We start from the raw sequence: 16031 nt of genomic DNA on the forward strand, positions 1-16031 counted from the left end.
CTACCTTGAATTAAATAATAACATTACAACATAATGCAATAATTAAATGGAGTACACAATGATCAGAGTATGAGTAAAGGGCAAATCATATGTTTTCCACGGAAAAATCTGCTGTTCAGGTATACTTATATTAAATTTTCTGTTTTAAATGAAATAAAGGGAATATTGTTCTTGCATTCAGTTGTTTATCCAGATATGTACGCTCAAAGGAGAGATGTCTTAATGGAAGAAGCAAGACTGAAGCATAAATGAAAACTTTCCTCCAAGAAGAGATCCGGAAAGGTTACGCTGAGCCACGGTTACTGAAGCGTACTATATATTTCTGTGCTCTCTGCTTTTTTAACCTGTGAGATGTGACCTGATTTTTCCCTTTCATTCAAGGTCATCACTAAACTTACAGAAAATCAAAAATAAAATAGTACAAAGGAGGCATAGACAAAGGGGAGTTTAGGTGCATATTTTAAAATACCACATTGGTTTAAAATAACTTATGATGAAAGGGTCACTTAAGAAGGGCACTGCTTAAAATTTAAGCAGGCAGTAATGGAAAGCGACAGACCTCAAACAATTTAAGTCTTTCACAGCTGAGTGAATTCACAGTGACAGCAAGACAAGGATGTGCTAACTTACCTCTGCAGGACCTTGGCTATTGCTTCATAGGCTCTCCCCAGGCTGAGATCATCATCCAGGTCTGTGGAGATTTTACTGTAAGTGTTAAGGACCTATCAGGAAAAGAAATACGTATTAAATATACAGCAAGGCCAGATTCACTGATATTTCATTTCATAACAGAAAAGATGAAAATTAATAGTTGTTTTTAATGTCTCCATAAAATATTTTTTGTTTATTAAAAATTCATGTTGGTTTGGTTTATTTTTATCTATAGCATAACTTGTTTCACAGCAATGTCTTTAAGCCATGACAGTGAGGTCTTACTTTTGTAAAAATAATTCTTTTCTTGCACAATCCCAAATCTTCCAATTTATAGAACTTAGGTGTGAATAAATAATTGAATGGTTCACAACATTATTTTAAAATATGGTACTATTATCTAAGGTAATAGAAGGCAGATTATAATATTCTACTGGGGTAGCTTAAATATCACTTTTCTTTCTATAAATAGCTGTTTTGAAAAGCATGAATTTAGGTGCTAGGCAATTTCTAAATCTATCATTTTATTAGAAGCATATCTCATAGTTTGTGCATGGATTCGGTATACACTAAAAATATTTCTTAAAAATGTACTTCATTACCAACAATCTCTTCAATAATCAAAAGATTATGGCTGCCACCGCCAAACATATGATCTTAATTTAATTTAACACTGACACTGTCTTTATGGTATAATTTCCCTTTTTATTCTTTTTCTCTTTCAGTGGCCAGAAGGAGGAAAATATGTAAAACAAAATTCCTATTCTTTCTTCTTCCTTCATTGTTACTTGACCCAACCTATTACACACATGAGGACACAGGAAATCTCCAAAGACCTCTATGGAAATCCTTTTTGCACATTTTCTAAAACAGAATTAGTGAAAGTCATTTGACAGCGTTCGGAGAGAGAGTCAGGGTGAGGGAGGACGTAAATTCGTGCTGTGTGCTACTGCCTGAATTAGGCAGCTTTGAAGATTTAAGTATTAGAGGCAGTGTTGATATTTGACTTTACTTTCTTAAGGTTAATATTTGGGAAATAATTTCAATGAGGCCATCATGATACCTCATAAAATTTGTTTTTGTTTTTCTTTGTGTGTGTGTGTGTGTGTGTGTGTGTGGTTTATAAGTGACTGCTTGCTAGAACGCTGGTATTAAAACTTACTGATACATATTGATCCAGGGTTTTAATTCCTGTTAAACCTGCAAAGTTCAAAATTTTGATTCTTATTTTTAAGCCTCTTAATATGCCTTGTATAAACCTGAGAACAGTCTCTTCACTTTGTTTTGCATAACTGACAGCACCTGCATTAAGTCTGATATAACTTGGCATAGACCTTTCTGAGCGAAGGGGCAGAGTTCATGAATTTTGTGAATTTATAAGAGACCTTATTGAATCCAAATATCAAAATATTTAGAAAGAGACCTTCTAGTGTCTTTTTTGGTCCATACATCTTTATATGACATTCTAGAACTTCAAGATTGAATATTATTATACTTCCTGCCAAAAAGAATTTGTTCATTCCACAAATATCGTTACTGTCTACCAGGTGCTATGTTAGACCCTAAGAAATCTTAAATAGAGGGGAACATGCTTGCAGCCCTGACGGCATTTACAGTCTTGTGGTACAGAGGTTTGGTGAAAGCACTGTGCGATGACTGGAGGCAGGATTCCCCAGGGCTTATACCAGGCTTATCTTGCATATTCTCCCATGCCCCTGGCCACCTGGACCAGTACAGTAAGTATGCGCAGGCACCCATTATCTTAGGGGTATGACTCTCTACCCTATGGATATGAAGGGTAAGTATCCAAGAAATTACAGGTAAATACTTCAGTGCTGATGACTTCTATCCCACAGAAGTGTGCAGCATTTCCTGGAAGGAGCAGGGGCAAAATTGAGCTCAGTGTGGGCTTTTGGTTTGGGCCTCAGACGTGACTCCATAGAAGCTTCCTCCTGGAGCCAGACGTGGTCTACTGGAATGAACACTAACTTCAGAGGAAGAAGACTTAGAGTCAAGTCCTAGTTCTTTCACACATTTGGTCCAGGAAAGCTCCTGGAGAAGATTTCCTCAGAAATGAAAAAGAAAACCTGCTTCTGAGAGTTGTGAGGCCACGAGGAGGTAATATAGAGTGCTGTGTAAGCCACAGGACAAGATTCTTTGGGAGTCTGTGAACCAGCCATTAGTGAACAGCTCCTCATAGGGGCCTCCCTCCTCAAAGTAAAGGCAACACATTTTAATTTGTGGCTTGAGAGAGTTCATATGTCACCTCCCACATTTAACCTAAAAGCAGGTACTATACAGGCAGTAGGAAGCATTTAGTTCATTACTGGCCCAGTAAGGAAACAATGAGTGACATGAAGCCCAAAGTGAAGACCTACAAAGTGCCAAAGACGAGCCCATCTAAATCAGACAGGACCTCTGCTCCTCAGGAGTGTGAGCTCGAGTGGGAGAGAGTAAACGTAAACAGGTGAATCACAAGGAGAACACAAGGCAAAATTCAGCAGATTGGGGAATCCTATAGTCCGATCTACGGGTAGTAGAAAGGACATTGTTAAAATACAAGGGAAAAACTCATAAAAGTGGGAAAATAACATGAGATTACTAATTGTGTAGAAAATAAAGATGTTTTATATTGCTCTTATGGTAAGCTACCTTACGGGCTTTTTAATTAAAGTAGGCAGGGTGTAATTTACAAATGAATAAACATTAATCAATTTGAGTCATTAGACAAATAGTGGAATTTTTTTTTTATAAAGAATACTTCAAGTGAGAAAATACAGTGTGCAATCTGAGGGATCCACTGTACTTGACCGAATATCCCTTGGACAAGCATATGTTGGAAACAAATGCAGGATCTGCAACGTTAAATTCTATCATCACAAATCAAAGATAAGAGGAGAGAATAAAGACTCTCAGGTGCAAACTATTTTGATGAATTGGAAATTCATTATGTATCTTTAAACTGTATTGAAAATGAACTTATCAACCTTTGTCAAAAGACAAAGGACAACACCAATTAAGCACAATACTAAGTAAATTTCAACCAACACCAAACTGTGCATGATTACAAGGTTATCACAGTTGGAAAAATCAGTTCACACACCTAATAAAAATTGAGTGCTACCTGGCTACTCAAATTTCTCCAATAATTTCAGTGAATAATGGAGATGAAGTTTTGAAAACTATTTTACTTGAAGTTTTAAAGGCAATGGGCTTTATCTTCCCACTAGAATAAAACTGATTTACCTGAAAAGGCATTTTCAAATAAAATCCAAGTTCTTAAAATGAGATAATTTCTACTGGTCACCTAAAAACAAAACTAGTAGAATACTTAGCATAAAAAATGAGAATGTGCAAAAGAATAATGCTGGCAATACGTGACAAATTCTTTGAAGAATTGTTTGCTGTGAAATAAATTTTAAGGATCATTAATTTCTTTTGCTGCAATACCCTTCAAGGGAGCATTGGATTTAAGTCAAGATTGTCACCTGTCAACAAAGTGAATGGCGCGGGGGTGTGGACAAAAAGGGACGGAGGGGGAGACAGAGAGAGAAGAGAGAGATTGAGGAAAAAGGATAGAAGAGTAGCCTTGTCCTCCCAGAAGATTAGAAGAATAAATTTTGTGCCTCAGCTTTGGCACCTTTAAGGGCAGATACATAAGAAGTCATTATTAGGTTCTATTAATTTCAAACACCCAATTGTTTTCTATCCTTACATGTTGAGGACTTCCAGTGATGAGGGTACATCCACTCTTACAATCCCCTTACTGGAGACAACATTAACACAGAAAAAAAATTGCAGCAATAGTGGCCCTTATACTTGTTTTCACAGCTGAAACCTGCTTTAAACCACCATGAAGACTATCACTCCTGGCCTAACTTTCCCAGATTAGATGGAATCATCTCTGCACCCCTCTGCCCAGCCAGCTATTATAAGAAAACACTGTCCTGGTCAATTTGTTTTAAAACCTTTATGTACTTTAGCATTATTGTAGATTCACATGCAATTGTAAGAAATAATACAGAGCACTCTCATTTATCCCTCACCCAGGTAACAGCCTGCCTGACCACAGTACAGTAGCACAACCAGGAAACTGATGTTGACACAATTCACCCACGTCATTCAGATTTCATGAGTTTTACACACGCTCGTGTGTGTATGCCTGTGGGTGTTAATTTAATGCGATTGTATCATATGCATCTATTCATGTAACCACCACCACCACAGTCAAGATACAGAAAAGTTCTATCACTATGGTGATCCCTCATGTTACCCTTTCAGTTGTGGTTATGTTTGCTGCTTGGAAGAGAAAGGTCTGCCTTAGAAAACATTCTGAAATACCTTGGTGTCTGCCCTGTTCCCTTTTGGTCCACCTCCCTCACCCTGTGTGTTTGTATTTCACCAGGGAAATTTCCTCAGCTGACTGACAGAAGGACAGTAGTTGATTAGAGTAGTTCATACTTAGGTATGAATGACTCAAAGATCACTAACTTGGCCAGAAGTTGTAGTTTTATTTTTTTTTAAGATTTATTTATTTTTAGAGAGAGAGACAGAGAGAAAGCAAGCAGGGGGAGGGGCAGAAGGAGAGAATCTCAAGCAGACTCCCTGCTGAGTGCAGAGCCCGAAGTGGGGCTCGATCTCAAACCCTGAGATCATGGCCTGAGCCGAAACCAAGAGTCAGATGCTTAACTGACTGAGCCACCCAGGTGACCTCAGAAGTTATATTTTAAAACTGATGCTTGCTAGCCCCAAATCCCTTCTTCTGGGTGGAGTTTTATGCAGCCTAACAAAATGAAATGAAACAATTCATATAGTGTGTGCAGGATAATTTGAGGCAAGATTATAAAACAACAACAACAAAAGGCCAGCCTTCTCTTAAAATTCAGCCTTATGATACGATCCTTTAAGCAGGTACTGATTTTTATAACCTCTTTTTTGGGGTCTACTTCTATATCTCAGGTTTTCTAGAAGCTTCACACACTTTTCCACAATCTTCTTATCAAAGTGGTATGGAAGAGAATGATAGAAGGAAGAGGGGAACGTCCAGCTGCAGATGTGAACATCAGGTGTTTGTAAGTCACTGATACCTAAAAGGGAACTCCCTCTCATTATTGCTTTCTTCATAATGCTCAACCTTCAGAACCTATGTATTATGCAAAGTACTCTTCTAGTACATTCTATCAGATCATTAGATGTGATTGCAAGATAAAACTACATATATATATTTTATGTACACAGTGTATATTACATATCTGTATATGTAATAAAGATATATCCCTGCTCTTAAAGGCCTTACTAAAGCAATAAGACTTATAGACATTGATATTATATAGTGCTGTAAGTCTGTATAAAGGGCTAAAAATCTAGTCCAAAGACTGAGTGTCTTCTACCAGCCAAGCTGTGTTCTGGATGCTAGACATACAGCAGCAAATAAGACAAAATCCCTGCCCCCATGCAGTCTACACTGCATCTAGGGGTGGGGAGAAAATTTGTAATTAAATGCATACATGAGTGAATTTCGGAGAGTGTAGGAACAACGAAGATCTGGGAAAGGCTTCCTATAGGAAGAGAAACTCAATCTAAACAAATGACAGGATTGGGTCAGTGGTGAGGAGGGCAGCTTGAACAAATGTGTGGGGAAGGGAAGGAGTGATACAATGAGAAAGAAGCTTTACCAGAGTACACAGAAGCAACAATGTCCAATAGAAAGTCTGCTTTAAGAGTCACCATAGTATTAAAGAGGGCACGTATTGAATGGAGCACTGGGTGTTATATGCAAACAATGAATCATGGAACACTACATCAAAAACTAATGATGTAACGTATGGTGATTAACATAACATAATAAAATAAAATTAAAAAAAAAGAGTCACCCATAGAATGTTTTGTCTAGTAACATGTACTAAGTAATCACAGTTTTGTTTTTTTAATTTTTTAAAGATTGTATTTATTTTATTATGTTATGTTAGTTACCATACAGTACATCATTAGTTTTTTTTTTTTTTTAAAGATTTTATTTGTTTATTTGACAGAGAGAGACACAGCGAGAGAGGGAACACAAGCAGGGGGAGTGGGAGAGGGAGAAGCAGGCTGCCCGCCGAGCAGGGAGCCCGATGCGGGGCTCGATCCCAGGACCCTGGGATCATGACCTGAGCCGAAGGCAGACGCTTAACCGACTGAGCCACCCAGGCGCCCCATCATTAGTTTTTAATCACGGTTTTAATTGATGGTATGAAGTGATAAACTTTCAAGTTGCAATTTATCTATTTGATTACAAGGGAGGAATTTGACAATTGTTTTGAAGGTGAGGTGGGTTATTCACTTTCATTCTTTATTCCACATGTTCATAAATGTAGTCTTTTGCAGGATTTTTTTATTCATAGTTTTTGTCTTTCTGCTTTCTAGGCAGCTCAACATGTTTGGTTAAAATATGCCACATCCAAGATGGTACACTTGCCTGCCTTGTTTCCCATTATTCAAGTTAAAAAAAAAAAAAAAACTGTTAACAAACTTTTTTTTTAAAGTAGGCTCCACGCCCAGAGACCCTGAGATCAAGACCTGAGCTGCGATCAAGAGTCGGACGCTTAACCGACCAGTTGCCCCTCAAAAAATTTAATGCAGAGTTGTTTCTGTGTCTAGGGAAATGAGAGGAAATACTCTTCTTTTTCCCTCTGGCATAGCACTGAGCATTCACAACTCAAACTAAGACAGATCAGTGACATGAAGTTTAAATGGGCCTTCATGCTCTGGCTGGTGACCCTATCTATCATTGTTTCTGTAGAAAGACAATTCGTGGAAACCACCACATAAAGTAAGTTCTAACATCTAGCCCATTTGGGATGGAAATTTTGTAATTTTGCAAAAATTTCAAAGAGCGATAATCTTACTTTTACTTCATATTTTTGGTATTTTTTTTCTATAGACATTCCTTTCTTTGCTTACCACCCTCTCCCACTGCTCTCTTCCTTAGTTAATTCAATATTTGAAATCAGTAGGGACTTCTCCTCTGAGGGCATAGACCAGGCTTTGGAGGAACCTTATGGGATAATTAATCAAATTTCCCTCTGGGTGTTCACATTTTCTTCAAATAGCATAGGCTTTCAAGTCACACAATTCTATAACTGAGCTGAGTGACATGTGTCAAGTGACTTACTCTCTCTGAGCCTATTTCCTCAGGTATAAAATGGAAATGAATAAAGTCTACCTTGAAGGGATGTTATAAGGTTCCAATAAGATGAGGTATTAATAATACCTACTAAAGATTTGAATAAAGCAACTGCTTAATTTCCCCATATACTTACCTTATCTAAGTGGTTTTCAAATGGGGGTGATTTTGCCCCCTAGGGGATATTTGGTAATGTCTGGAGATATTTGAGGTTGTCATAATTGGGAGGGTTGCTACTGTCATTTAGCAACTAGAAGCCAAGGACGCTGTTAGATACCCTACAATGCACACGATAGTCCCCCATAACAAAGGATTATCCAGCCCAAAACCTGAATAATGTCAATGTGAAGCAATCCTGATTTAGTCTTTGCTTCAACCATTCCCATGATTGGAAACCACCCCTTGTGGAGCCGCCCACTCTATCACCGAAGAATTACGTGAGAAAACTATTGGTTAAGTTAAGCAAAACCTGTAACTTCTACCTGCTTGCCTGGTTGTGTTTTGTGGGACAACACAAGATGAGTCCATCCCTCATCCATGTAACAGTCCTTCTAATACTGAAAGATAGCTGTTTTTCTTCCTTAAAGCCTCCTAACATATAGAGTCATCCAGGAGACTCTGAAATGAGTGAGAATGTAGCCCCAACAGTGTAGCCACATTTGAATGTTTCATTTTTAATTTGTCTGAGTTCTAGAAGAGTTTAAATAAACCCACCTGGACCAAAAAATGTCTGTGAAACCATAAAGAGGCACCCATCAGGTTTGTTTGTAAAGAAGAAGTTATGCTCTATTACCTAAGGTGTATTTTTTACCTTTTCTTCCTTGCCGACCATAAAAAGATAGTACAGCTAACTGTTACACATCTCCTACACAAACCCAAAATTGTGCCATGTCGTAACAAAAGTTTGGCACTGTGCTCAATACCGTGCATTACTTTGAGGAGAAAAAGGCAATGATACAGATTTACTCTTATTCAATAAGAAATACAGAAATAAAAAAAATCAAGTTTGCCATCTTGAGCTTGACATCAATGTCAAGTCTTATCGGAAATACATTTATTCTGATTTTTGGCAATCTAACCCCGTTAGCCATTTCACAGTTGGTGAGCAGAAAGGATGTTTCTGCCTCATTTACAGTGTCTGAACATGATTCAGACCATCAACTGCAACATTAGTCAAAGAAATCAGTGGCTAATGATTTCTGACAAGCACTGCAGTAACAGGCTGAGGACCAGACTGGACCACAACAACATTCAGAGCACTTTACTGGAGTCAGTCAGAGATGGTAGAAGATGGTAAAAATGGGGGTAAACAGAAATGTTATCACATCACTTAAAGGCTCTTACACATTTTTTGCATTGTCATAGTATCTGACATGCAGTAAATACAGTAATCCTTTTCTACAAGTATGTTATACCGAGTGAACACTGAGGATAAGCACCTTATTCAGCTCTGTAAACTGTAATACACAAAAATAGTTAATATTTTGCATTCTGCTGAAACTATATTCTTAAGTTAGGAGCAGTCTAGCCTTACTATTTATATTGATCATTTGAAGTATGAACTCTCTCTTCCTGAAATGCATTACTCATCATTTGGAGTAACTGTTCCACACTGTTTACATTGCCCAACACATAACACGAAGGCTATGTGTCTAGTGCAGAAAGGATTGAATGTTAAAAGATACGAGTCCTATATCCTCTTCTGCCATTAGCTCAGGGTGTGATTTTGACAGGTCACTTGGTTACCTTGAGCTTCAGCATCCAAGTCTGGAAGATAATGGGGTAGGACCAAAGGATCTATAATTCTCCCTTCCAAAAATATTAGTTGGAGTTCAGAACTCTACACTGATATATTTAGTAATTTAAGATAAGCTCTGATTGTTTCAATAATTTGTCCTTGGCTTTGAAGTCCCTGATAAATCTATTTTGTTTTTTCTTTAATTTTTAGAAAACAAAACAAAATGATAAGTCCTTTCATTCAATTGAAATGTTATTTTCATGCTTCCCCCTCATTTGAAAAATTGCACATACTCTTAATAAATGGCTTTTTAAAGAATGTCCCTACACAGGAATAGCTGATAGCATGGAGAGCTGAATCTACAGTGCTTTTGGTTCATATTAAATGGCAATTGCTATAAAGCAATGATCAGTTCTCTTTAAAAATCGCAAATTTTTCTTTTACCACCTAAAATTTTTAAGAATTTGATGAAAATTCAAGGCTATCCTTAAATTATATAAACTGAATTAGAATTGTTAGTTAATCTCTCACATGCTAGGAGTTTATATTGTATTTTCAAAAAGCTTTTATAAAGATAGAAATAAATCTCAAAAAAATTCCACGAATCTTCTTTTACCTTAAAACTGTCTCTCTAGATGTCCAATATACAGAGGACTTTGAAGCCCCAAAATAATGAGATAGAATTTCACTTTCAGCTAAAAATAAAATTTTTCTAAATGGTAAATTGGAACATACTGCTCGAAACTGCCATTTCTAAATCGGTCATTACACTTTTGTAGTATGTTAATGAGAGACATATTCATGAAGAATTTCAGTTCTAATTCTCAATTATTTTCTATACTACAAATCAGAAAGCATAAAAATATTTATCCTGTACAACCCAATCATGGTGTGAGTTATATTTTACAGCTCCTTAAAAAGAAATTTTCCCTGCCCTTAAGTTCTTGCTAGGAAAATCCACTGGAGACTTTGTTTTACATTTTGCTAGAAGGTCCTTGACCAAATGCAGTCCCGGAATCTATGAGGTGGCCTGACATAAAAAGTTCTATTTGGTGGAACACTATAGTGATTAGTTAGTTCTATCACACTCTCTTAGGAAATTCAGACCCATTGAGCAGTTGGTAATGGCAGAAGTAAGGAGGTGCTTCAGGATAAATGAACATCAAGAGAGTGATCGAGTTACGTCAATAGAGTGAATCCAACTGACCGCTGTTGCTGAGGGGATAATAAGAAAACTCAGCCCCTTGTGTTCTAGGGACCCTCCAGTTCCCAAGAATCTTTCAGTCCGTGAGACCCAACCATCTCCTGATCCCAGGTGTTCATGGGATATGATTCCTCTCATTACCACAGGAATCTCTACAAGTACTTCCCTTACTTGAGGTAATCTGAATGAATCCCTTTCTTGTACCTAAAGAATAAAACAGAAGTATTGAGAGACAAAGGGCTCTCTAGAGTGAAAGTGGCAAATAAATAACTTCAAGGCTTTTTCCCCTCCAAGGTTGCCGGTGAAAGATAGTACAGGATGATACTTTCCATGGCAGTAGGGCAGCAAAAACAGGTTATATAAAATGATTTGAGATTTCATTTCCAGAAAAGATTTTGAATGAAAAAAAGTTTGTGTATTTTTTTAAACTAGGAAATTCTCAAGCTCCACTTGGTTATGTTTATATGAGGATGAAAAGTGATTGTGACAAATGATTCCATTATACCTATGATAACATTACCAGTAATTTCAGTTGTCTGTTATTTATGGAGACTAAAGATGGTGGTGGCAAACCGAATCAAATGAAGTGCCAGTCAAATCTAATTTGACCCAACATGTATTGTCACTCACTTTGCCAGTGTGGAGACATCAACATTTATGTCTTGCTGGAATGTGTGGGACCCTGGGAACCTCTCTCCAGCCACAGAGACCTTTCACTATCAGGAATGAGCCCAGTGCTGTCCACCTCCACATCCTTCTGCCTGCGTTGCTCTTTCTTATTTCACACCTGACTCTTCCAGCCCCTGTACACGCACACACCACTTCCTTGTGCTAGTCCAGCACTCACCACAGCATCATATGTATCTACTTATTAATACTGGTCTCTCTCCAGTTAGATCATAAGTGCCATGAGGACAGGAACCGTATCTGTTTTGCTCTCCATTATATCCCTAGCTCCTAGTTTTGTGTTAATGCTGAATATTGTTGAATGAATACAGTAGAACCCTTGGAAGGGACTGGTAGTGAAGTACCTGCAGAAACATTAAGGTGGATATAATGAGCTGTTGTATTATAGAATACCCTTATAATTATATTATATTAATAATATACTTATATATTATCTTTATAGTAATATTATATATAACTAATTGGCTTAAAGAAAAATAAGCTCTTACATAAATTAAGTATAACATTAATATATATTGAATATAATATACATCACAGTTTATTTTCAATTATATTTTATTACATTATATTAGATATGTTTTGCATTATATCTCATTCAATAAAGGAAAAAAATATGACACTTTATAATTATGGTAAATGAAAAATATGGGAAATTTTTCAGTTAACAGCCAGTCCAAGAATTCAAGTATCAGCAAACAGGCCAAATTCCTAAAGGAGGACTTAAATGACTTTTCAAAGTGACATAAGAATCTCCTACTAAATGTGTGCTTGTTTCATCTAATCATATTCCCAAATGACTAAGTTTCCCCATTACAAGCCCATTATGCTCAGTGAGGACAAGCAGATCCAAGGCTGAAATTGTTAGATCAGTCATGGTATCTTGAGGAAATAATTCTTCCTCTCTGTGGAGGGAGGATAAAAAATTTTTTCTTTTTCTTTTAATCTAGACTGATGACAGACAAATGTGGTTTCTATCTTCACAGGTAACCAGCTAAGACAGATAGGTAAGCAGTGAAAAGTCACTAGCTCAGTGACAAACCAAGTTCTCCAGCTTCCCCTGAACCTTCTTCCATCTGACCACTTTGAACATAATGGTTTCTGGCTCCACAGGAAAGGATCAAAGTGTGTTCCATGTTAGTGTTCTATATTACCTAGGAGGTTTTTTTTTTTTCTTTAAGATTTTATTTATTTATTTGACAGAGAGAGACACAGCAAGAGAGGGAACACAAGCAAGGGGAGTGGAAGAGGGAGAAGCAGGCTTCCAGCGGAGCAGAGAGCCCGATGCGGGGCTCGATCCCAGGACCCTGGGATCCTGACCTAAGCCGAAGGCAGACGCCCAACGACTGAGCCACCCAGGTGCCCCTACCTAAGAGGTTTTAATAAACACTAATACTGTGAAAATTTCTGTATTTCTGCATGAACCAATTCCCACTAGGAGATTTGTCTTCCCCCCCGGAGGTAGAGCCATCATCTATTCTTAATCCCTCTTACTAGATTTCTCCCTCATTTAAGGCAGGATTCAATAAATTTCGTTCTGGGTCCCCCTTCTCAGAAATCCATGAAAGCCTTGAAAAACGTTTTCAGCATATTCTCTCTGTACAATTTGATATCCTTTCCACCACAGGCCATTATTCTGGTAAACTCGGTAAACCCTAATTTAGATCCACGATGTAATGCTTTCAGATCAAGCTGGCTGAACACGTTTCTTTTAAAATAAAACATGGTAGGCAAGTCTTCCTCTGAATGCTCGCACACAGAGGAAGCTTCATCTATTACCCTTCCGCCGTGATGGAAGAGGCCAGAAAACAATGTATGAGTCATTTCCATTCTGACAGATGTGACCATGACTGGAAATGCGATGCCTGCCAAGAGCTTTTATCAAGTAGGTTATAACAACTAGTAATAAGTGTAAATAATAAATGGCTGGAATCTTAGGGGAAACAGTGGCAATACGAAATGATTTTTGGTACTTCTGATGGTTCTCTGCCACTCTTGGAATTCCCTGCCTTCCCAGTAGAGTTTTGGCCTGACAATAAACAACAGTTTAGTACTTTATCTAATCCCAGCCAGGAGGTGAGTTCAACAGCAAGCTTTTGCAGATGTTCACATCCAATAATCTATCCATAATTGATGAAACAGGGAGGTCAGATGTAATGGCTGCTACTATTCCAGCAACAAATAAATGGTTATTGACAAAACAAGCCAGTGTGGCGCAGAGCGCTGAGCAGTGACAGGCACGCGGCGGTGCTGAGCAGAGGCGGGGAGGGCTCCTGGAATCCTCAGCCAGCCGTGTGGCAGGAGGGCCACACTGACACATAAGCAGATGGAGGTGACTTGGAAAGGAAAAGTGAGGTTGTTGAAGTACAAAAAAAAAAAAAGATGAAGACAGGCTGAGGCAGAGAAGGAAATGATGAGCGAGCCCTGGGCAAGGCTGGGGACCCGGGTGAGTACAAATGTGCGAACAGTTCAGAAATGCCTTTGAATGTGTGCACTGTGATCCAGATGTCTGGTTGCTTTTATCACCAGTCTATCTTCACTCATAGAGCTGGCTGTCAACCGCGCAGCCTAGGAGACTCTAACACCAAAGCAAGTGCATGGGATGCTTTGGTGCCCAGACCCTCCCTCCTATGGAGGGACATTCATCGATATTCCATTTAACACTGCAGATACCTTCTTTTCCCTATGTATTTAAAAAAAAATTCTATGAAAATCATGTATGCAGTCTTAACAATATTTTCAGATAAGCCAGAGATGTAGAATTCTGAAGCTAGAAAATTTCTCAAGCCTGGGACTAATCCTGAAATATGTACTGCTTAAAATCAAATTTACTGCAAAGGAATGGGAGTAGAAGGCAAAGTTTTCTTTAATAATAAAAAACAAACACTGCACTCTATTCACCTCAACCTAGGCAAAGAGTATAATAAATGCATTAATCGAGTATACTTTTATTGACTGAATAAAATTCAAGATATTTAAACATAAATAAATAGCCGAAATCCTACACTTCTATTCCAGTGCTAAAAAATAATGTTTTTACATAGTTTACTATGTAATATTGTAAGATGAAGAATGGTAGAATGAAATGGTAGTTATTATTGCTATACGTAGTCATAAAGAGGCTTGGGACAGAGATGTTTTAAATATTAATATTCCTAAAATCACTTAAATCAATTTAACACTCTTTAGTGGTTTATTTAGAAGCGTGATTTATTTTACACTGTGCAACCAATGCCTTTGATCAGCTCTGAAATAACATATGAGCTGAAAATAAAAAAAACAAAACAAATTGCTACTAGCATTCTTATAGTAAGCTTTAGTTTTTATATGATAAACTAGAAAATTACCATTATATTTGGCGTTTTCAAATTATTTATCAATACTTAGAAATGGATAATTATAGAGCCCAGAAGCAACTGTGGAGATCATTTCTGTAATAACTTGCTAGTTGCTGTGCTTCCTGAGCCCTGCCATCCTCAACGCTGGGGTCCTCCCATTTAGCAACTTTGACCTGCCCCAGTCCCCGGGGCCATCCCTGTCCCTAATCTGCTGGGGCAGAAACCTGGCATCACATCAGTCTGCCGCAGATCATATTCTGTTTTGAACTCTATTAAGGTGACCAGGCTCCTTCCATATGCCTTGACACCAAACTCCCAACATGTGCCCCAGTCCCTGGAGCTGCATCCCTATCTTGTTCTTCTTGCCTGAATCTGTCTTGGTACCTGGTTGGGTCCCTACTTACTGCGAGCTTGGAGACCTACCTTGTTGCCTCAATATGCTCTCATCAGGAGTGCCAGTCTTAAGTTTCAGTCCCTGTGGCTTGGGGCTTGTCACTTGCCAATGGCAGTCATTACCATTTATAGAGCAAAAGCTACATATGTGGAGAGTTTTATATTCATGGTACATTTAATATGCACAGAGCCCTCTGAGATCAATATTAATATTCCCATTATACAAATGAGATAAACTTAAGTGCAGAGAGGTTGCGTAACTTGCTCTAGCACACACAGTCCTAGGCTTGGAGAAGAAGAAAAGGTCTGAACTGTGTTTATTGGACTTCAGATCCTTTTATTTTTTTCTTAAGCACTGTGATATGCCTGCTGCTGGATAACCCTGAGCATGATTGTGACTGACCTAGGCCTTCACTTACAGCTTACTACCTCCTGGCACCATTCCCAGAAGCTGTTCTCCCCTCGTCTACAGGGGTCCCCACTGCAGCCCCATCTCTGATATTCTGGATGTTAACCTTATGCTTGCCTGGTTACAGCATTGTCTATTACCAGCTGCTATTTTTTCATCACATGGACTAATTATAATAGCTAATAATCGTTAATACTATTTATTATGTCATTCCTCTGTCTGCAATGACCCCCTTTTGACTCAGAAAAAAAACCACCTTGTTTTATAAGGCCCTCCACAATCCCACTTCTAATCTCTCTGACTTTGGTTCCTATTCCTTTACTCCCCTTTTGCTTCTCCTCAAGCCCCAACCCTCCAGGTTTAGCCTTGGTACCTTAGAGCTTTGGCCTTGACCTTTTACCTCTGCTTGGCATGTACTTCCATCATCTCTCTCATCTGCCTGCAGTCTT

The 16031-nt window shown here is 38.2% G+C and overlaps 1 protein-coding gene across 1 annotated transcript in view; it reads right to left on the bottom strand.

Annotated features, from left to right (window-relative positions):
* Positions 1 to 16031, bottom strand: part of TTC29 (tetratricopeptide repeat domain 29) — a 261685-nt gene that overhangs the window by 111067 nt on the left and 134587 nt on the right. Inside the window, exon 9 of the mRNA XM_078068212.1 lies at positions 631 to 722. Within this exon, the coding sequence (XP_077924338.1) occupies positions 631 to 722 (92 nt within the window). The remainder of the gene's footprint in view (positions 1 to 630; positions 723 to 16031) is intronic.

The sequence above is a fragment of the Halichoerus grypus genome, chromosome 3 (assembly GCF_964656455.1).
Source record: "Halichoerus grypus chromosome 3, mHalGry1.hap1.1, whole genome shotgun sequence".
Taxonomy (NCBI): domain Eukaryota; kingdom Metazoa; phylum Chordata; class Mammalia; order Carnivora; family Phocidae; genus Halichoerus; species Halichoerus grypus.